Source organism: Strix uralensis, chromosome 4 (genome assembly GCF_047716275.1).
Source record: "Strix uralensis isolate ZFMK-TIS-50842 chromosome 4, bStrUra1, whole genome shotgun sequence".
Classification (NCBI taxonomy): Eukaryota; Metazoa; Chordata; class Aves; order Strigiformes; family Strigidae; genus Strix; species Strix uralensis.
Window position 1 is genome coordinate 116,448,941 of NC_133975.1, and position 23,464 is coordinate 116,472,404.

The window sequence follows — 23,464 nt, forward strand, 5'->3', positions numbered from 1 at the left end:
ACCTCACAAAATTGGCCTTGGCTCATTGATTCAGCCTGTTCCAATCCCTCTGTAGAGCCTTCCTACCCTCAAGCAGATCAACACTCCTGCCCACCTTGGTGTCATCTGCAAACTTACTGAGGGTGCACTCGATCCCGTCATCCAGATCCTTGATAAAGATATTAAACAGAACTGGCCCCAGTACTGAGCCATGGGGAACACCACTGGTGACTGGCCATCAACTGGATTTAACTCCATTCACCACCACTCTTTGGGCCTGCCCATCCAGCCAGTTTTTTACTCAGTAAAGAGTACACCCATCCAAGCCATGAGCAGCCAGTTTCTGCAGGAGAATGCTGTGGGAAATGGTGTCAAAGACTTTACTACAGTCTAGGCAGACAACATCCACAGCCTTTCCCTCATCCTCTAAGTGAGTGACCTTGTCATAGAAGGAGATCAGGTTAGTCAAGCAGGACCTGCCTTTCACACACCCATGCTGACGAGGTCTGATCACCTGATTGCCGTGTACATGCCGCGTGATGGCACTCAAGATGATCTGCTCCATAACATTTCCCAGCACCAAGGTCAGGCTGACAGGCCTGGAGTTCCCCTGATCCTCCTTCCAGCACTTCTTGCAGATGGGCGTCACATTTGCAAACCTTTGGTCAACTGGGACCTCCCCACTTAGCCAGAACTGCTGATAAATGATGGGAAGTGGCTTAGTGAGCGCTTCCTCCAGCTTCCTCAGTACCCTTGGGTGGATCCCATCTGGCCCCATAGACTCGTGTGTATCTAAGCGGTGTAATGGGTCACTAACCATTTTCCCTTGGATTATGGGGGCTTCATTCTGCTTCCTGTCTCTGTCTTCCAGCTCAGGGGGCTGGGTCGCCACACAACAACTGGTCTTACTGTTAAGACTGAGGCAAAGAATGCAATTAAGTACCTCAGCCTTTTCCTCATCCTTTGTCATTAAGCTTTCCCCCACTTCCAATAAAGGATGGAGATTCTCCTTAGCTCTCCTTTTGTTGCTAATGTATTTATAGAAAGATTTTTTATTGTGTTTTATGGCAGTAGACAGATTAAGTACTAGTTGGCCTTTGGCCCTCCTAATTTTCTCCCTGCATAGCCTCACAACATTCTTGTAGTCATCCTGAGTTGTCTGCCCCTTCTTCCTAGGTCATAAACTCTCCTTTTCTTCCTGAGTTCCAGCCAAAGCTCTCTGTTCAGCCAGGCTGCTCTTCTTCCCCACCAGCTTGTCTTTCGACACATGGGAATGGCCTGCTCCTGTGCCTTTAAGATTTTCTTCTTGAAAAATGTCCAGCCTTCCTGGATGCCTTTGCCCATCAGGACTGCCTCCCAAGGGACTCTTGTCAACCAGGCTCCTAAACAGAGCAAAGTCTGCACTTCAGAAGTCCAGGGTAACAGTTCTTCTGACCCTGCTCTTTACTCCTCCAAGAATAGAAAAGTCTATCATTTCATGATCTCTATGCCCAAGATGGCCTCCAACCATCACATCACCCACAAGTCCTACTCTGTTCAGAAAAAACAGGTCCAGCGGGGTGCCTTCCCTAGTTGGCTCACTCACCAGCTGTGTCAGGAAGTTATCTTATCTTCCACACACTCCAGGAACCTCCTAGACTGTTTCCTCTCTGCTGTACTGTATTTCCAGCAGACATCTGGTAAGTTGAAGTCCCCCATGAGAAGAAGGGCTGACAATTGTAAGACTTCTCCCAGCTGCTTATAGAATATATTGTCTGCCTTTTCATGTCAAGGATGAGCTGGGTTGTGAGGCACTGCAACTGCCTTGTAGCTGCCATACAGGTACTCATAGTTATCAGAATCCACAGTCAAAAAACTCCCTGCTCAGGAACTATTATAATCATCCGGTTTTTAAGAGCTTAGTGATTCTCTCCTTGAAATAACTGTGAGTACAGGGAAAAAGCCTGCTGCTTTTTTTGTATTGAATCTACTGAAACAATTAGAATACAGTTGGCTTAAATAAGGGTGAATTCCCATTTCCTTGAAATAGTGGCAGCAATCAAGGGCTGAATAGATGACATAGATGTGGGGAGATGGCTGGTGTGACCATTCAAGGGCAAGTTTTCCAGATACCAGGGTTGAAGCTGAAATTGCATAGCTTGGAATAAGAAAGGTAGGTCCAAATTGCTAGTAACATCTGAACGACAGGGCCTATGTGAGCAACTGGTGTTTCTGTGATTACCTGATTGCTTTGTGCATTTTGACATTGAGCCAGCTCCTTCCCTTATTGATGAAAGGTAAGATGCATTGGACACATACCACATTAGCCCTGCAACCCACTGCTTCATGGTTTGTCACAGCATACTACATGGACTATGCCATTGGATAAAGCAAACAGAGCTTTACTGACAGAAGCTATCCTGTCAGCAAACAGAGTCCCAGTGGACCATAAACAAGGTCAGATAGAACAAACTTACTGTCTCCCACATGGCTCAGAGGCTGCCAGGAGAAGTCTGTCACTCAGGTCTGCTGGGGGACAAATAGGCTGCCTTTCAGAGACCCAGCCCAGTGAGTTCTCAGGGGATCTCAGCTGAGACATGCCCTCTTTAGGTAAGTCGTTTTCCTCAGACCTTTGTGTAACCATGTCAGGTCAGGTCTAACAGACCCACAGCAGGTCATTTATCTTGGATGTTTATGATAGGGGGTCACATACTCTACTGTAAGCTGTATTATCTCCTTCTGCTGACTGTCACTGCAGGAAGGTAGATGACACTTAGTAGGGTGTAAAGAATCTCTATTTCTCTTTCAGGGCTTAGTTTGGATCCAAGTGTCCCATAGACTGAGAGAAGGCCTGTGTGAGATTAAGCTGTCCTAATCAGTTCTGGTTTTGTTGTAGTGGAAGATTGAAGGGTGTTAATAAAATCACCTACAAGTGAATGACAAACACCATAAAATACATGTGTTTACCACAGTTTGAATGAATACACAGTCCCTAAAGGAAAATTTTAGCTTATGTCTGTCAGAATCTTACTTTTCCTTCTCTACCATTAATGCACCTAGATAACATGAAGAGGAAAGTTGCCTATCACAGATTAAGACAGACAAAAGCAACAAGTACATATGATGCAAGGCAGACCAATGCAAGTAGATTTTCTTGGAATTAGGACAAAATGCCCCCTCTCTCCACAAAAACTTTGCAGAATTGTCCAACTCCTAAAGAACATCATCAGGACTATGCTGAGAGTAGCATCAGCCAGGTATGTTCAGTCCCCAGGCTCTATAGATCTCCATATTGTGAACTATAGGCATTTTTGTGCCTTCCATATATGTATGGCACAAGACTAATCTGTTGCCTGTCCTCCCCACATCCTCCCCTTACAGAGACATTTGGGACAATCCCTCTTCCTACTCCAGGTTTCTGCCACAACTCAGACCAACCTGCTGGTCTGGAGTGTGAAGTTCCTCAGTTGGAGGACAGCTGTGGTGATACCCCACATCTTGGTAGATACCTCCCAAACCCATCCAGCATTCAAAGGTGCCCTGTTTGATACTTCTGCAAGAGGCAGTCACTTCTCACACTCCAGTGTGAAAACTCCCAGTGCAGGTCTCCTCCTGCAGTTCTTTGCCTCCACTCTCAAAAGCAAAGTCCTGGGAGGTAGATGGGTCAGGAAGTTGCTCCATGTGTTATTTCCCAAAACCTCTGCTCTGTCCTAGCAACCGTGAGATTTTTCCTAACCTCTTTCCCTTTAGCAATAGGCTGAGAACCTGTTTTTCTGCCACCCCACTCTGATAAAAATCTCACCAACCTACCTTCTAATCAGTACCGGTGCACAGATTTATCAGGGTGGGATCTCACTGGAGCTGCTCCAAGCTCCTGTTGAGTTTGTACAGCCACTGCAGAGCAGGCTGCCTCACACCACAGCAAGTTATCATTGATCTCAACTCTGTAAAAGCCGCTGCTTTGCACAGAGGTGCAGTATCTCCCAGTCCACTGAGTGATGGTATCTTGCCCCAGCAGAAACAATAGCTCAGGGCTTCCACTGAGTTCTTGCTGCTTGGAGTAAATGGACTTATACAAGGTGGCAGTCTCCAAGTCCCACTGAGTCAGAAGCATAGCTCCCCATACACCAAAACCATGCTACAAGCACTGAGGGGTCTCAATAAAGTACCTCTGTGAGCGATAGACCAAGTTTGGGAGAACACATCAGAGGACCAGAGAGATGTCAGAGGTGGAGAGTTTGTTTGTTGATTTGAGGCTTCCACCACCTTCACAGTGCTTACAGTACATTGCTAGGACCACTGTAGAAATGAGTCGTGTACAACCAGAAGCATCATCTTCCCAGGGACAGAGACTAAACTCCACTTGCAAAAAATTTACCCAAGGTCAATATGCAATAGCACAAGTCAAAGCAGTTCAGTGAGAGAGCAGCTGTCAAAGCAGGAGTCAACCTCTCCTTGAGGCAGCAGCTGCGTGATAAAGGGTTTGCTATAGAGTTCAGCAAGGCTGAGCACTGGGCCCCAGTGCTCCACTGCAGTAAGAGTGGGTGATCTGCAGTCCCACAACAGCAAGAGAGTGCTTATGTATTTCTTGAAAACAAGTTTTACCCAAGTAGGCACGTAAGGAGAGAATACAAAGAATCGCCATCTCCATATGAGAAAAGTTGAACTCATTTAACAGCCTTTAAAACATATTTTACAGACACCCTGCTATGTTAATAAAAGTGACTACAAGTTTTTGTTGATTTTAAAAGATTTATATAATGATAACAAGAGTCTGGAGTCAGTCCTTAAGTGATGGATTTAAATGACAATGTTTATTCTATTCATCAGCCATAGCAATAATCATGGATGATGTTCTTACAGGACAATTCTTTGACAGTTTATGCCTAATTTCACTGTCTCTCAAAGTTTTTTGTCAATTCTGGGCTGCAAAAACACACAGTGAGTGCTGCAGCAGAATAAGTCTATTGTCTCGGGAATTTTCTCTTTCTCATTAATGTTTTTTTAAGACATCCTAGGCAAAGAGTTGGAACATGTGAGAAAGAACAGGTTCGTTGAGGGTAAACAACAATGGCCTAAGCAGCACAGAGCTATCTAAGGAAGAAAGGACTCTGTAGGGACCAGTTCAGGTGAATAATGAACCCCAAGCCCTGGAGAAGACGTAATAGGATTACAAGGGACTTGTTACCTAATGGAATAAAGCTTTTGGTGAGTAACCCAGAACTGAAAGCAGTCTGGACAAAACTGCTTAGCAGAGACAATTCACTTGTAAAAATAACAGCAAACTACAAAAAACTGTTTTCCAAGGAAAATTTAGAAAATGTGTAAGTAACTTGAATTACTCAACTGGGGAAAATGTTATATTTAAAATGTCTCAGTTGTTGGGGTTTTTCTACAATTCTTTTGCTTATTAATCTGATAAGAAAATTCCTCATTTACTTCTGAATATCCCTCAATCAGAGAGTAGTTAGTAGCACTAACTAGCCCACATGTGAGAACACTGTAGCCATTATAACTCATGCCAAATACCAGTATGCCCAACAACTCAACAATCACTTCTTAGTAGGATCAACAATTTTCCCCATGAAAAGCGTGGTGCTGGTTTTTTTGTCAGAAATCAAGATAATGAAGGGCCTGTTGAATTTGATGGTAACAGAAGGACGGAGAACTCTGGTAAGGATTATGGCTGTGGCCCCTGCAGCCTCAGTTCCAGCTTCATCAACTTCCAGAAGGGCCTTGTGAATTGCCTGCAGGGAAAAGGATCAAACACTGTGGTTTATATATGGGACAGCAAGCAGGAGGTAAAGATAAACTCTATTCTTATGGAATATTTAGGAGAAGAGAGGAGTGATAAAATCCAGTGGACCAAACTTTCCTGTATGGTAAATCTCCAATGGCCTGCAACGGGAGTGTTTTCTATGTCAGGACTGAATGGGAAGAGCCAAAAATAAAAGTGGACACACTGTAAATGCAGCCTCACCAGTGCTGAGAGGGATAATAACAATCCATGCACTAGCTGGTTGATTTTCTTAGATGGTTCGGACTTCCACTAGCAACACTTTCTCTCCAAGGTTAATTAAAGACTGCGATTTAAATGCTAATACAGGGGCAGTATTTGTCATCTTTACCACATTAAATCATAGGTTAAACTGACATGGTGAAATTCTGCTACTGCAAACTGGAAGTTTCCTGGAAACTTCGAGAATATTAAAAAAAATTAGGTACTAATCAACACAAATATCATAATATACCCCTCATTTATAATTTACTTCACACAATCTCATGTAAACAATCATATTCCAGTGCCAAGAAATCCAGCCTTTTAATAGCAATATTAAAATAATACAAAGATGGGACAGCAGACCCTCTCTGTAGAAAAGCACAATTACTAAGCAAGTCCCTACATGTCATTGTGAGTTTTACTTATAACTTCAGTAGGACAAGGAGGGAAAGCAAGTCTTTAAAAACCCCAGATATAATTGATGAGAGCAACCAACCACCACCCCATCACCAGCTCTGTCTGTTCACTTACTTGTGAAACCTGAAGATCACGGCTGCCACTAATTCCAGACAGATCAGCATTACTAGAGAATACTTCAGTAATGCCCATTTCCTCAAACAGGTTTTTAACATCGTAAGATCCACTAATAGAAACCTTTGGTAACTGCAGATTTAATCTCCTGTTGAACAAAGAAAACGAAACAGCTGTGAAGTATTGCAACCTGGTTTCAGCCAGCAGGCTGGGTAGAATGCAATTCAGTGACACTTGAAAGCATTCTTCTGATTGCTATTTTGTTTGATGGTAGCATTTGTATTCCCTGAGCAATTTTGCCATCCAGAGAGATGTGCCAGCTTCTTGTACCTACATTCGCTCTTTGATTTTGGAAAAATAAACTAATTTCTTCATTGCCACTCTTTCATCCAAGTGCCACATACACAGCTAGCAGAGTTTTGTGGCTAGAGAGTTACAGAGAGTAAGCAGACCAACTGCAGGAAGGCTAAAAGAAGGGAAAATGAGGATAAAATCTAAGACACAGTGAAACAAATGAGTTATGTTAGCACCATGAAAGAAGAGGTATGATAGCCAAAAGGTAGAGAAGTAAGTCTTGAGGCAGTTGTTACAATGCTTTGTCCCCTTCTGTCAGGTCAGAGAGCCTGTAGTTGCTTATCAGTTATGCTCTGCTCTGACTTGTCTTGGGAATCACTTAAAACCCCACTTTATGAAATCAGGATATTATATCCAGGAGGAGGAGATCTGAAATTAACGCTTTCTTTTAAAAATAATTACATTTCCTCACATGTAGTAATCCATCTACCTAGAGTTACCTGGTTTCAAGTTTGTTATCCCATTTACAAAGAGTTTCCTTGGAGAGAGCATCTTCCACTTGCTTCATCTTTCCATCATCAGGGAGAATGAGCAATGCTCTTGCAGTGCCCTGGTAAGGCAGCTCTACCACCTCACAAGAGAGATCCTGGTCATAGTAACTGTCATAGTCACTGTCACGCTGCATCATCTTGACTCTAACAGATGTATTTGTGTTCACAAAAAAATCATGCTCATATGTACGCAAAGGATCAAAATACTTTTCCCAGGCAGCTAACGGGGGAAAAAAGAAGATGTTGCACTCAAACATGTGAAGATCATAAAAAATGGCTGATATAAATCAGACCAACTTAAATGTTAGGATGCTGGAGGGCTGTTTATGGGAGAAGAGGGTAACTGAATCACTTCAACCTACTGCATAACTCACAATGAAACATTTTAGCTGTGCAGTAAGTTCAGCATAGTTAGTGTAAATCCTGTCTTGTTGAAAAACAACCAAAGGTTGATGAGAACCAATTGAGAGACTCCTTCTTCTATTGTAGTCGTATGTTCCCATCACTTGTGCCTTTTATGTCATTTAAACTGAATCACTTAAACATTCAACCACAGGATCTTGTTACACCTTTCCTGTTAGGCCGTACCAATGCAAGCTGACTGCACTCAGCCTGGTGAGGAATTGATAAGCAGAATAAAGGATCCTAACATTCAAGAAGAGCTCCAGAAGCCCAGGCCCTCAAAATGCTATGTCCCAAGTTTTCATGCAGTGTACCTAGTAGATCTGCCACAATACTGGGGACCCTGGAAGTGCAAGCATGTCAATTCACTAAGTTTGACTGGCACATACAGTCAGGATAGAGATCTTGGAAACATCTTTAGCCATTATGGCCTCAGACCAGCAAGACTGTGTGCAGTGGGTTCCTGTCTATCAGCCAGTCCACTAGAGTGGGACTTCTCTGTCCACAGCTTTTAAATAAACTGGGCCAAATTCAAGCAATCAGTATTTCTCAGCAATCAGATACCCTGCTTTTGACCAGATATAGTCTTTACTTTGAAGGTCCTGCACAGTTTAGCTCTTTCCTAAATAGTCTGCTAATAAATCATCAAGAGTTGCCTACAATTTTTGTTTTCCATCAAAATCATCTATTGGAAAATTATGTTAAATATCTTACCTTTAAAATAAATATAGTTAACAAGAACCAATACAGTACTTGGATCAAGGTGACCAATTAATTCAGAAATTTTCCCCTTGGTTTTCTCCTCTACATATTTATTGGTTTGCTTTTTAGCTTCTTCTGGTTTATGGAAATCACTAGAAAAAAATTCTGCATCATAAAATTGTTTGGTATTTTGTAAAAATGTCTCCTGTGGCTCGTACCCAATAGCTGTAAAAAGGACATTTCCTATATTTAATGTGATGTTAACATCAGTACAGTTCAGTACTGCTAAAACTTTATGAAAACTTTTGTGTATATCATGTATGCGAGTCTCAGTCAGACCGTCAAAGCCCAGTCCTTCAAAAATCTGAGACAGGGTGGTTGACTTAGCACCAACAGCCAGCATGGCAAAGGCAGTGGAGATGCTCATGGGAGAAAAGAAAACATTTTTATCAGCTTCTTTTGATATAGCCTGCTTGTAAAATCTGAATACAAAATCTGCATAGTTAGAGCCTTGCTTGTCACAGTTATGTGATAATAAATTTTCTGTTCCATCGTGCAGATTGGTATTATTGACTTCATGGCAAATGTCTTCATGGTGGCAATGGGTTACGGCACAAAGAACAGCAAGCAGTAAACACAGGCACAGGGCATACTTCATCTTCTTTTCAAATTATTCTGTCACAAAACAAACAGTCATTAGATAAGCAGATGGTAATAATGATCTTGGTAGTAAGAAATAATGAATAGTTTGTTAGCATAAATATTATACAGTGCAACAGTAAAGATCTAATGTACATAGGATATTTAAAGTGCCCATGGGCACAATGTCAAATGTCATTAATAAATTCAACCAAATTATAAACTAAAATTTCAGGCATAATGAAACCATAATATTCCATTGTAACTGCCTGAAAAGGCAACTCTCTTCTTCATTGGCAATGAAACCATAGAGTCAAAATCCATAATAATATCTATTAACAATGACATTATCTTCCCTGGGTCATTCTCTCCTATAGGGTGCATCCAGACAAACAAGTTACCATGAGGTGTTACCCAAGGTGTGGATTTCAAAGACATCAAATACTCTACCTGCCCAAATGCAGTTTGGTAAATGTGAGGCAGTTCACTTCTCACTGGAAGTGGAATAAATTCCCTCACTTTCATCAGGGCAGCAGCACACAGACAGATGGTTATCATGGACTATCCAGTGCTTGTTAAATTCACACTCCTGTTTACTTTGTGGTTACTTACTCACATAGCCAGTCATTGGCCACAGCTGATAAGTGATGGATGAAAGTCATCTGCATAAACTTCAAGGCAAAATTCAGGGCAAAAGCTTGGAGTACCCAGTGCCATGGCAACAGGTCACTGAGAAGTGGGCATAAGGACACATGGGAAGCAGCAGATTTGCACCAACAAAGGAGCCACATGTTTGGGAAGAAGAGACCCTCCTTTCAGGGGGCTGCAACAAGTGTTTGTAACTTTTAAAATGGTGGCTTGCCTCTCACCATGGGTACATGGGATGTGTGCCTACCTCTAGAGAAACAGGAAGGACCTGGGTTCCAGAGGAAAAGAGGAGCACAGATTGCATTTGGAAACCAAAGGACACTCAGATTAATCCCCTTGGAGATGACAAGGTTCTTCATTATGCTTGTTCTCCTAATGCTGACATGATATACTTCACATGAGCCTCCTGACCTCCATTGGAGCTGGAACAAATCTAGTTTACTGAATTCAGTTCCCTGCTATTTTGGGGAGACATCTCATATAAACTCTCTTCAGAAACATGACAAGCTATCTATGAAAATAAGTTTTTGCCCTCGCAGCTCCTATGTGAAAACATTTCTAGAACTTTTCTACTGTTATGGTTCCTCTCCTCTTCTTCTGGTTTTCGGCCAGCATAGCCTGTTTGTATCCTTCTTTTCCAGGAATGCATTTTCCCATGTCCTGCTAAGGTAAAGTTCTCTTGGTCCCGTATTCATTCCCAGATGTGAAAGATGACTGTAGCTACTACCTAAACAAGATTTAGATAGAGTTTCTGAGGGCAGCCCACGTTCCAGGATTCTTGGTGATTAACCAGTTGTTTTATTTTTTTATTGGTATGGTGGTCTTACTTGGTTTTTATAGCAAACATATACACTAGCTGTGTGTTTTCATATTTGCTAGGATCTGAATATGCTGTATATGTCTGAAAGCAATGACCACTGCAGTGAGCGGCAGTAGGAAACGGTAACACTAAATTTTAATTTCCTTAATCCAGAAGATGCAATATGGCCCTAGATGGGAAGATGATTCAACTATTTGCATCTCTTTTAGGCAGAACTCTCCCTCTTCCACCCAGCCAAAAAAAACCCCTTATGTATGGCAGACAAATGAAGCAATCATGTAGTACAGAGAGTGTTTCAAAAGTACTTGCTGTTTAACATTTCATAGACTGTTTTTCTCTAGTTATATGAGATATTGCACACTTATGTGAAAAAGAGGATAATTTTTTGCTGTTCATGACCACTTCCTGTGTCCAAACAAAGCTTAGCCTAAATTTCAAAGAACTTCTGAAGCAAAGAGTATGGTTTTTCTGCAGCAAGGTTTTATTAGGCATGGCTCCATTGCTAACTCTTACTATATCAGATCAGTTAAAAAGCTTCTTAGTATCACAGCTCTTTATAGAAATATTAAAGAAGTACTTCTACCAGAAGCTGGAAAACACTGAATATTGTCATCAAGTATTCCTCACACATTTTCCCTTTAGAGATGTTAATCACATTAATTTCAACATTTTGAAATTAGAAAATTTCAGTCAAAAATAGTTTTTGTTACCATTTCAAAGCTGGAGAAAGTGGAAAAACTTTATTAAATGTGGGCTGTATTTTTTATATGCAAATTGGAAATTCAGAAAATAATTCTCTGCCAAACCACAGATTAGTTTGTCTATTGGAATAAAAGGGGTAATTAAACTTAAATTGTGGCCTTCCACCCACCCCCTACACTCACTCCAGTCCTAATTAGAGAGCCTGGCCTTAGCAATTCAATGGTTGTTTTATACATTAAGTCACCAGAAGAGTTTATAAATTGGACCTGGTTGTTCAGTCACTAGTGATATTATGCTAATTTTGAGTCACTGTGAAGGCTGTTTCCAACCTAAAAGGTGATTTCATCAGTATTCTACTTTAACAACTACTTAATAAGACCCTATGACTTCAAAGGTTATTTTATTCTAATTTCAGGCTAAGTATATTCCCCCTGAACAGCAGGTCCCACTAGTCCCTTGCGTGTTTGTTTGATTAATATTCCATTGCAACATCTGCACACAACCAAATCACAAGCAGACAAGTGCAATTAACCTAACATGAAAATTTCACCAACCGCAGAAAGCATAATTTGCAAGTCTATAAGAAAAATGCATGTGCAGTACTTACAAAATCAGAAGCCCTGCTGCTTTCAGCTGACCATGCTGTTCTCCACACTGTTACTTATACTGCTACATTATCTTCTGCCTAATTTCCACTGTTAAACATTAAACAGACCTGATAAAAATTAGAGACAACTAAAAAAGTGGAGGAAACAGAGCAAATATTGATGAAATAGGGTTTCCAAGGATCATCTCTGCAATTCAGCCAATGGAGCTGACAATCCAGCCATTAGAATAGTAGCTGTGACTTTCTCTCTGTTGCCTCTGACCACGTGGAGGAGTTAAGCCCAAACATTGTGTAACTAGGACCCTACTGAAAACCAGGAGGTTGTGCCTGGAACCACTGGAAACAGATGTTAACTCTTGGTGCCAAAAATCAGACTTTCTGCGCCGCACTGAAGTACACATGGAGCTGACAGCCACACATCACAGCGGCTCGGCTCTCTTCAAAGTCTGACCAGAGCCAAATGTTCCTCCAGATCCTCAGCCTGAATATGGACTGTAAACTAAGTGTCTGTACCTTCTCAATCTGACTGTGCATGCCATTGAGAGGGTATGTGATAGACATGTTTCCCTGATGAGTTTCCTACTCTGATTGATGTGGTCCCTTCATATATATCAGTTCTGTGTGCATCCGAGTTGCTGCCTCGGGCAGGTGGTCAGAATACAAGTAGCAAGCTGTTTTCTCTAGTCCCACACATCCACATACTGCATGTGCGCACCCACTTCTCCTTGTCCCTCTCACACAAATTTGAATTGTTGGAATGAAAAAAAGTACTACTTGTTTCTATTAACTTTTTCTATATGAATAAAATGCTAGTGGATCAAGCTGAATTAATTTTTTTCAGTTAACAACAAAGACCATGATTGAGCGATGACATGAAATACATTTCCACGTTTGTGACGACTCTTTTTCCTTTATACTTGTTTACTCACATGTGTTATTTTGTTACCTAGGTAAACATGGAGACAGAATGTAGATAAATCTTGTCTTGACACTCCGCTTCTTTGTTTCCTCTTTGTTTCTTTTTCCCCTTTCCTTTTTAGTTGTTCCTTCTAATTTGGGCTGTAAAAGGTCACAAACACAGAGATTATTTTACTCATCAAAGCCTAGGTGAATGACAGGCCATAGTTGTCAAGTATGAACTGTGACACAAAATGGTTATAAGGCTCTTGTTTTCTTTTCCATTTGTGAGGCCTTGTAATTACTGTTTTGTTTTTAATAAAGTGTTAAGCTACATTTTAACAAGGCACTTCCCTAGCGTTTCATTATGGCAGCAACAATAAGGTGCTACACCAGTTTTAAAATAAAATGATGAACAGATGCATACGTGCTAGGTGTACCATGGACTGCCACGAGCCATTTACATTCCCACCTCTCTACTGACCACAATTTCAACTCTAAAACTATGTCATGAAACCACATTAACCAGGTTCATACTGATCATTCATCTACTGAACTAGATTTTGCTTCTCTACTACTTACTTTTAATAGGAATAAAAGTCCAAAATACTGAAATAACCAAACACATGTGGTTTATTGCTTCTGATAATTAAAACCTTGACAAAGTCTACATTACCCAAGTCCCACTTTGTACTTCATGTAGGTCAGTATCTATACCACACCCCAACTCACATTTTGACTTATTTAGAAGAAATAGACCCATATAATATTTCATGCATTTACCAATATCTTGCAAACAGTTTCCTGCCAGTTTGTTTTGTTTTGAACAAATCACTCCAAAGCAGATTTAAAGATATCTTAATTAACCAATGGCTGGTATATTAGATGACAGCAGAACCATTGAACTTGTCCAGTCTTTTTGTAATGCTTCTACAACTTAGGTCAGGAAATTATAGTTTTTCTGTCAATTTAGCAACAATAATAGCTGTTCTGGGCTAATGGGTCACAGACACACAGGTTACTTCAAACATAAAAAAATCTTTATCCCTATAGATCTATTATATCATAAGTAACACAAAGATTTTAAGTGTAAAGACCACAAGTACATTGACAACAGTGTGAAGAGAGCGTGGTATTAGGAAGGAAATGGACATTGCTTTCCCCTTCTTTCTCCCTGATAGTTTCAAGTTTCATGTATGCATGCCTGGTGAACTATGGTTCTTCTAGTCTGGATGAGGTATATAATGAAGAAAAAAGGCCCAATCTGCACACAGTGGTCATGCTATGCTTTCAAGACTTCTTGGAGATTCTCCACCACTGTCCCACCAGGAAGGCAAAATTCATTTGTTTAGAAAGGGAATGTGAAATGGGGATGAAATACAGTCTGTATATAGTGACGAGAACATTCATGAGGAGGGGGAAGTTCTGCTCACAGAGCTGTTTTTCATTTAAATTAGCATCACTAATAATATGTATGAACTAAGTAGAGAGCAAGGGCTAGAATTAAAAAAAAAAAAAAAAAACTATACCAATGGCAATGACCAATAGTTAACACTCATCACCATTTTTCATTTGGAAAAACAATGCCAGTTACAAATTAACTACTAAAATGTAGCAGGTGTGTTACATGGTGCACCAGTAACAGCTAAACCTCCTACTGCTGCTTCAGAAGTGTGCAGATTGGCAGATATGACATAGGACCTTTAGCAGCAGTCTTGAACCCTCCTGAAAAGGGGCAGGAGAATAAGCAGGTTGCTCTAACATTAGAAACCTTTATTTAGACCCCAGAATCTTTCAAAAGAAAGCCTGTTTTTCATTATTTCTGCATGTAACAGCTTCACCATGGAGTTTCCTTTCAGACTTGAGTGTGTCTGTAATACTAATATTGGTAACAAAATAGCTTTCTGACATTGTCATATCTGAATGATTTCCAGCAGAGGTCTTGTGAAAGAATACTATGCATTCTGTTTTCTCTTCCTTCTAACCCCCAAAATACTTGACAAAATAACCATGTTGCAATCTATTGACTATAAAGGTCTCTAAGAATATTTTCTATTGCCCAAATACTGTTCAGGATACTGGAATGACTTCAGGATGGGATGGACTGCCTGATAAGAGAACCACTGGGTTTAAAATTCAGGATAGATTGCTAGCTCTGTTGAGCAGCTCAGCTTTGACCTTGGGAACATCACTAGCACTGTCTGATGGGCTTCAGTTTTCTCATCTGTAAGATAAAAATGACACATCTAACTTCCTCATTGAGATAAGATGACGTGAAAATAAAAAGTAACTTTCAACGGCCTTGAGCATCATTTCAGTTCTTTACTGAGTTTAATAAAGACAGAATCATTTTTATCAGTCTGATACCATGGCACCTCCCTCAGTAACAGTGATACACAATTTGAAAATCTGTGGTCTGCAGGCTGCAGCTTTATACAGCTTCAGAGTGAAACTGGAAATCTTCCTCAGTTGCAAACTTCCATGAAAAGTCCTCTGGACTTTACAGAAAGTGTCTTCTTTCCTAGTGTGCTTAGTGCTTGCATCCAAGAGGTGCTAGCTACCTGGGGACAATAAAGCATGGGGAGAGGTGATTAAGCACACCAAGTATTAATAATCTGCATGCACCACATGACACTGCCCAAGCCAACCCTTTTACTAGAAATTTTTTCTTTCATGACTAGAAAATGCAAATATCTGTTGCCAGTACCTACAACATAAGAACCTTGTACAGGAAAATAGAGAGGGATAAGGCCGTTGTGCTCAAAAGAATGGGTTTTTTTCACCCCCAAGCACCATGCCGGCGGGGATTGTTTCACCTGAACACCAGTCCAGTGTTGTGCCTTTAAAATTATACTATTTACCTATGGTAAGACACCTAAATCCCTGTCTGACCATTTAAACAAAGAAATGAAGAATGATCAACCTCAGCGGATCTCTTTAAGCAGACAGGAAGCTAAGTTTATACAAAGTGAACTTGTGACTGATCTGGGAAGGGAAGCAGAAACTCCCAAGTCCCAGCCCAATGCTGTGCAACTACTGGCCCACCCTTCTTTCTTAATAATGTTCTTGCGTTAAAGAAAGAAAGAAATTAATCAATTAATTATGGGTTTCCAACAGCAGTATAGTACTTAAAATTGTAATAAATGTGTGTCTATACAACATGAAAATATAGTTAACAAGAACCATCCCAATGAGTAATTCAAGACTTAAGCAACTAACATTATTTTGAAAGCCTTCATTAAAAAGTTCTTTTTCACCTTCCCACTTGGTCCACTGACCCTGCTATCTGGGACCATCTCATCTGAATTACTTCCTTTACCTCCTCTGTACTCCTGAGTGATACTGAATTGAGTGCCTACCTTTAATCACACAGCTGATCAAGTAAGGCTGATCAAAGTGGATTGAAGTAAACAGTAAGGACATTATTCTGTGACTCAGAAGCTCAGCTGCCCAAGCACACAATATGGATTTTGGCTAATGCTCAAAGAAAGGACACAGAAAATAGTCTTGAAAGCCACAGAGTCAATTTACCTTATTTATTACTCCTTGTCAGTCTCTCTACTCATATAGAACAGCTCTGTTGAAAATGAGGGTACAAACACAGGAGTCCACCAGACAACAGACACAGAAGGGAGGCAGCTTTCCATTTTATTTTGAATGGATATAGAGTAGATTATGCTTTGTTCTGCCCACTGCTTTTAACTATGTTGGAAGAAGATTTAGGCCAACACTGCACAGCTTCTAAAAGTCCTACTCTAGATCAATATGCAGAGAAGTAAAAAAAGCCATTTATCCATGCAATTAGCCATTACACAAGCATCTCAAATTTGTTAGTTTTTGTTAGAAAACTGTTGGAATTGTGACTATTTCAGTACAGATCAAAACTTCCCTACCTTAAACTAGTCGATATCCTGTCAAGTATTGGCTCCTACATACTGATATCTACTCTGACGTTCTCTTCCTGCTTTTCTTCACATCACCCAGTCACTTGCAGACCACTCTCATCTCCTTGGCACACCATGCCTCTGCCCCCTGCTCCCTCCATCAGCTTGGAGAGCAATGGCCAATAGAGCCTGTTGACAAATCACGGAGGAAGGCATTCCCAAAGGAGTCACAGTAAGATCCTTCATCAAAAAACAACCTTTGGGGACCAGGGAAAGCCCAGACAGATTTTCACAGAATAACCAGGTGTCTTCTTCCATAGAGCAGCAGAGTACTATGGGGTCAGCAAGAATGGGGCTCAGCCACAAAGAGCAAAAAGGTTAATCAGGTCACAAGAACTTCTAGGGGACAATGTCCTGCTCTCAGGTTCATTGATCAGCCAGTGAGAGTATTTTTTTTCTCCTTGATGATGCAACGTTTTAAAATTAATGCCTTTGGTAGAACTTAGGTGGGTGGGGATTATGAAAACCAGTTTGAACTGGTCACCAGCCTTTGTGAATGCTCCAGCTCTCATACCGATGATGATTGAATTAATCTCTTAACAAACACGTTTGTTTTTCTAATTCGCCTCCACACTCATAATTACTGTAACTCCAAACCCAACACCCAAATATTACAGCACAGATGACACTTAGCATCCCCTGCTCTTTGGAGATCTCTGAACTATTGAGATCCCTCCCGATGTAATTTGTGAAGCACAATGACTAGGATCTCCTAACCAGAAACAGAATCCTGCAAGCCAGCACTAAGACTAAGAGGATTCACTGTCACCAAAGGAGGCAATTTTTTAGCAGCACATTCTAAACACATTTCCCTTCATAGTTTACTGTAAAACCAGTTATTTCTACTACTGCTCTATGGGCACTCAGAGCATCACCAAAGCTAAGAAGTCCATAAATCCTTTGAACTGCTGGTCCCTACTTCATCTTTAATGGTAGTAGGCTTATGACTGAGCTACAACTTCAGCACTGTATTACTTACAAACTACTTCACAAATGTTCACAACTTTTTTTCTGCGTCTGAGAAACTTTCCTAGATTGTGCAAGTACTCAGATTCTTCCTGTAGCCCTTATTGGCCCCCTTAAAAATCCTTTCTTAGAAAAACTTCTTGGAAGTTTTCTGAGGGATCAATTTCCATGTAAAAAAACAGAGTCAGAGAAATCAGAACATTTTCAGGAATGCGTCGGCTTTGTCAAACAGAAATGATGCAAATGTTCCACGCTAACTTTTATTTCATAAGATGCTACCAAGTGATAAAATTTTCTACCATTTACCAATACAATGGAAAAAAACTATTTTCAGGAAAATCGTTGAGATTTTAAATTTTTGTCACAACTTCGAAAAATTCAAAATCTTGAACCTTCTCGTGGGGGAGAAATGTCATTTATTGGATGTGAAGATAATACCAATATGGGACTATGGACATTATCTAAAGGCTATTGTAGAAAAACACTGATTGGAAAGAAAGTGATTGTTTACAATAAAGTTTACATCAAGCACTTATTTCTTCAAGTCAGGATGGAAAAAACTTCTGCATCAGTTGTAGAGGACCTGAGAAGTGAGCAAGTCATTATTTTACCACTCAGAGTTTTATTCTCTTTTGCCTTTATTCATGGACTAAAAATAGATTTGTCATACACTGTAAGGTCATAGATGTAGAGGAAAAATAATTTAGAAATTTTAAACAGGAAAGTTTGGTATGAATCTGATGGGAAAAACAGTCTAGTAATAAGATATTCCCATTTTATATATATATTTTATAGAGAAAGAAAAGAACAAAACCCAGAAACAGTAAATAAGACATATGATAGATCTGGTAGGAGTCTTTGTGAAGGTACACTGGTGAATAGCAAGGCATTCATATGATTGTAAATAGCATGATCAATGATTGCAAAAAGACCAAAACTGCAAATAAGCATACAAATATAAATTCACCTACTTGAATCATTCGAAGAAGCGATAAAAAAACCCTGCAAACTACCCCAAAAAAAGCACTTATTTTTTTATAATGAATGCTCCTGAACTACCAAATCATATAACTTGGCTTTGATTTTTACATATTTCCTACTGAAAAACTGAGCTGATAGAAGTGTTGTTGTTAATTGATGAAATAAAAATGCTCTTACCTTCCAGCCCCATACTGTTGTCTTAGACACCCATGTGCACAGCAAAAGGAAATAAACACAGGCTTTGGCTCTGAGTTGAGCCCATAGATACACAGTATATGTACAGATGACATTATCCTGTAAACCATATAAAATGGCCACCCTTAGCTTAGACTAAAGGTTCATCTAATTCAGTATCCAGTGCTGCACTTAGTGTACACAGTGTGGACATAGCATCCACAGGGGCATATCGATGTTTCCTTTCTCTCTCTTCCTTTTTTCATGTCTCCCACTGCTTGGTTTCCTTTTTCACCAGCACTGAGCATGGAGATTACATACTCAGTGGCCTACCCAGCATAACTGCAAAATCTCTATCCTGAGTGGCAATGCCTAACTTAAGAGACCACTACACCATATATAACAAAAGGGTTTCTTTCCTTGTACTCTTTGTTTTGTATTTATTGGCAGTGATTTTCCTCTGACATTTTATCAGCCAGTCACTGTGTACTGCGATATCCTTGCTCGTGAACAAGGTAGGACCATCAGCAAAATATGTCACCTCACAATGCATTGAAGTCCCACATGATCTCTGACTTCTCTGAATAACACATGCCTGAACTTATTGCCTCCCTAGTAGCTAAGGTTTGTTTTGAGATCCTTCGTTGAGGAATCTTATCTTTTTTCTGAAGTATGTGACATATATCATTATATCAATATCAAGAAGTGCTGGAAGGAAGATCTGGGGAACTCCAGGCCTGTCAACCTGACCTCAGGGCCAGGGAAGGTTATGGAGCAGATCATCTTGAGTGCCATCATGCAGCACGTGCAGGACAATCAGGTGATCAGACCTCGTCAGCATGGGTGTGTGAAAGGCAGGTCCTGCTTGACTAACCTGATCTCCTTCTATGACAAGGTCACTCACTTAGGGGATGAGGGAAAGGCTGTGGATGTTGTCTGCCTAGACTGTAGTAAAGCCTTTGACACCATTTCCCACAGCATTCTCCTGCAGAAACTGGCTGCTCATGGCTTGGATGGGTGTACTCTTTGCTGAGTAAAAAACTGGCTGGATGGGCAGGCCCAAAGAGTGGTGGTGAATGGAGTTAAATCCAGTTGATGGCCAGTCGCCAGTGGTGTTCCCCATGGCTCAGTACTGGGGCCAGTTCTGTTTAATATCTTTATCAAGGATCTGGATGACGGGATCGAGTGCACCCTCAGTATGCTTACAGATGACACCAAGGTGGGCAGGAGTGTTGATCTGCTTGAGGGTAGGAAGGCTCTACAGAGGGATTGGAACAGGCTGAATCAATGAGCCAAGGCCAATTTTGTGAGGTTCAGCAAGGCTCAGTGCACTTGGGTCACAACAACGCCATGCAACATTACAGGCTTAGAGAAGAGTGCCTGGAAAGCTGCCAGGTGGAAAAGGATCTGGGGGTGTTGGTCAACAGCTGGCTGAATATGAGCCAGCACTGTGCTCAGGTGGCCAAGAAGGCCAATAGCATCCTGGCTTGTGTCAGCAATAGTGTGGCCAGCAGGACTAGGGAAGTGATTGTCTCCCCTGTACTCAGCACTGGTGAGGCCATACCTCTGTGGATCTGAATACTGTGTTGACTTTTGGGCCCCTCACTACGAGAAAGACATTGAGGTGCTGGAGTGTGTCCAGAGAAGGGCAAGGAAGCTGGTGAAGGGTCTAGAGCACAAGTCTTGTGAGGAGCAGCTGAGGGAACTGGGGGTGTTTAGCCTGGAGAAAAGGAATCTCAGGGGAGACCTTATCACTCTCTACAACTGCCTGAAAAGAGGTTGTAGCGAGATGGGTGTTGGTCTCTTCTCCCAAGTAGCAAGTGATAGGATAAGAGGAAATGGTTTCAAGTTGCACCATAGGAGGTTTAGATTGGATATTAGGAAACATTTCTTCACCAAAAGGGTTGTCAAGCATTGGAACAGACTGCCCAGGGAAGTGCTTGAGTCACCATCCCTGGAGGTATTTAAGAGACACGTAGATGCGTCACTTAGGGACATGGTTTAGTGGTGGACTTGGCTGTGCTAGGTTAACGGTTGACTCTATCTTAAAGGTCTTTTCCAGCCTAAATATTTCTATGATTCTATGATTTTACAAAAGTCATGTTAGTTCTTCAATATTTTCTTATACTTATCCATGCAACCACAATTGTACAGTTTTCAAAATAGCAAAGTTGGACTAACTGTTCTGCAATTCACTGCATGCTCACTTGCATCTTTTTTAAAAAAGTTATGTCACATTTGTCACTTCTTATGACTCTGGTACAGAGACCAGTCTAACTGATGCATCACAGTGGAAAGCTTAACATTTGTATTCTTGAGACAGCTAAGAGCTCTTGCATGCATACTAAACAGTCCTGGCAATTTGTTGTTACTTGCGCCTTATGTTTTTTTTTCTAACATCTCTTCTATTTTTAATTCAACTTGAAATAGTTGCTCAGGGCTCAACTACTGCAAAGGAAGTGTATGTGCAACGGATTGAGCTTTTCTGTTTTGCCAGGATCCCCCTCAGGGACTTCTTTTACACTTTGAACATCTATTGGCGGCTCAGACTCTCTAGCAGGTTTCTGACATCTTCTGAAAAGAATATATTATTATATGCTATGACTTCTGCAAGTTGGGTTTTTTTTCCTCAAACTTGTCCTTGTCCTTTCTTATTACAGTTTGAGATTTAATGTTGTGGGGTCATTCTTTTTGGAGGGGAGTCAAGACTTCCATTCTCTGAAGTTTTTCCTCATAATTCTAATTTACTTTGCTGTGTAAATATGCCAATTTTACTTTTTCCTTTTAAGTTAGGTTTTTTGGATTTATATCCAAATGCATTGCTATACATTTTTATAACAAAGCAAGCTGCAAGATCTGGTTTCTGGTTATGTCAGAAAACTGTTTGTGACCTAGCAAGACCCACAGTGCTTCTAGATCAATATAAATTACAAAGATCTGTAAGAACCTGGAGAAAAGTACCCTCTGTCAAGGTTCGCTATGGGTCCAGTGATGTAGTCATAGACAAATGAAAACAAATTCAGTACATCTAGTTTTCAGTTTGGGAAATACTACATTTATTCTTCCTTATTGCCCAATTTTAATGCCACGCAGATGAGTTTTTCTTCATTGTGATTTTAATTTGGAAGTGGGTTCATCTACAAAAAGATGAGTAGCTTCTAAGCACTTCTCTTGTTTTCCTGTCACAATCTATTGAAGAAAGTATGATCTAGATGGCTAGTATTTTGTTTATGGAAGAAAAGGAATCACAGCTCAAAACACATGCCATGACTAGTAACATAGCTATTAGAGGGAGTCAAGAGAGAGCTTTTTAGAAGAAAGATGACACACACACATGAAGCTACACATTTGATAGACTAGAAGCAGCACACTGTCTGTAGCCTTTGAAATAAACATCTGAATCAAAGAAATGTGCAACCTTCCCAAAAAGTTCTCCTCCTAACAGAGATAACCAACTATGTGCTGAATAGGGATTTACTGCTCAGCCCAAAGGCACAGGGCTTTCTGAAGCTCATTACTGGCATTACTGTACTGATCTAATATATATAAGCAGTAATATATATATAAGTAATATATATATATATAAGCATTAATAACTGTTTGTTGACACCAGTCAAAAAACCATACTTGAACAATACTGAAGTCTTAACTCTGAATTACAGAAATAAAACAGCAAAATTAGAAACTTTTAAATGTCACGTTTATTCATTGTTGTTCTACCATAGTACATTTGTCTGCATATTTCAAGGCTGTACAAAGACTGGTGTTAATGCTTAATACCTATTAACAGACTAACCCATTTTAGTCAATAATTTACCCCTCCTGCAACCAGAGATCAGATATATACCATGAACATGAGCAAAGAAATAAAATAATGATAGATGTTGTGGAAAACAGAAGAAAAATAGATAGGAAAATAAACAAGAAAAAATAAATAAGCATGTGCATTATGAATGTGACTTTTAGTATTGTGTATCTTAATAGTGAAAACAGATCTTTATAATATTGTGGCTATACTAACCATGAAGCAGATGAGAAATAGAGTACCAATGTTGTACTATTGGACAGTCTGGACAGAAGGGGTTATGTCAAGAGACACAGTAAGTGTCACTGATGGGGTACAGGTGTTACTGGTGGGGTGCTTGATCCTACAAACAATACTGGAATGGTGTTTGCTACCATGAGTTAACTCCCAGGACCAGACAGTAATGGTACAGGCACTGGCACCAGGGGGAGATGGCTTGTGTTTCCTGCTGCCTCGGGGCTTCTAGAAGCTGGTTTAGGTGCAGTCATAAGCTAGAAGTAGTCTTCTGGCTGCTCTCAGCTGTATATCTGATTCACAAAGGTCAGCTCCAGGGCACTGAACTGCAGAGATCTGACCTACCTCTTATTTTCTTAAACCCAGTTCTAAGACCCTCTAACATTTGCCTGTAATGAGTCTGGACTGTAAACTCTCACAAAACCAGTGGGCAAGCCAGTATATATCTGCAGGGGGAAAACACACCTTCTTTGTGACCCCTTTGCAGCAGTCTAGCTGGGATGACAGCTGAACGGCAAGGATGTAATAGACTCACTGGACAACAATGGTACTATGCAAGGTAGTAAGCATTATGCATGTTAAGTTCTATGCCAGTTATGAACTTCATG

The 23,464-nt window shown here is 40.5% G+C and overlaps 1 protein-coding gene across 1 annotated transcript; it reads right to left on the reverse strand.

Annotated features, from left to right (window-relative positions):
- Positions 1-4,738: 4,738 nt before the first annotated feature.
- LOC141942281 (alpha-1-antiproteinase 2-like) lies at positions 4,739-11,928 on the reverse strand. Its single transcript, XM_074865229.1, has 5 exons — positions 11,856-11,928; positions 8,452-9,114; positions 7,285-7,555; positions 6,491-6,638; positions 4,739-5,705 (listed from the first exon to the last, which is right to left on the reverse strand). The coding sequence occupies exons 2-5, from the start codon at positions 9,095-9,097 to the stop codon at positions 5,511-5,513; spliced, it is 1,260 nt and encodes a 419-aa protein (XP_074721330.1). The 5' UTR covers positions 9,098-9,114; positions 11,856-11,928; the 3' UTR covers positions 4,739-5,510.
- Positions 11,929-23,464: the final 11,536 nt, after the last annotated feature.

Bases quoted from the DNA above. Each gene is read 5' to 3' on its own strand.
- LOC141942281 (XM_074865229.1), bottom strand. From the start codon at position 9,097: ATGAAGTATGCCCTGTGCCTGTGTTTACTGCTTGCTGTTCTTTGTGCC. The intron at 7,556-8,451 runs GTAAGATATTTA...TTCCCCCGTTAG, and splicing joins TAACTATATTTATTTTAAAG to CTGCCTGGGAAAAGTATTTT. The intron at 5,706-6,490 runs GTAAGTGAACAG...TTTTCCCTGCAG, and splicing joins GTGATCTTCAGGTTTCACAA to GCAATTCACAAGGCCCTTCT.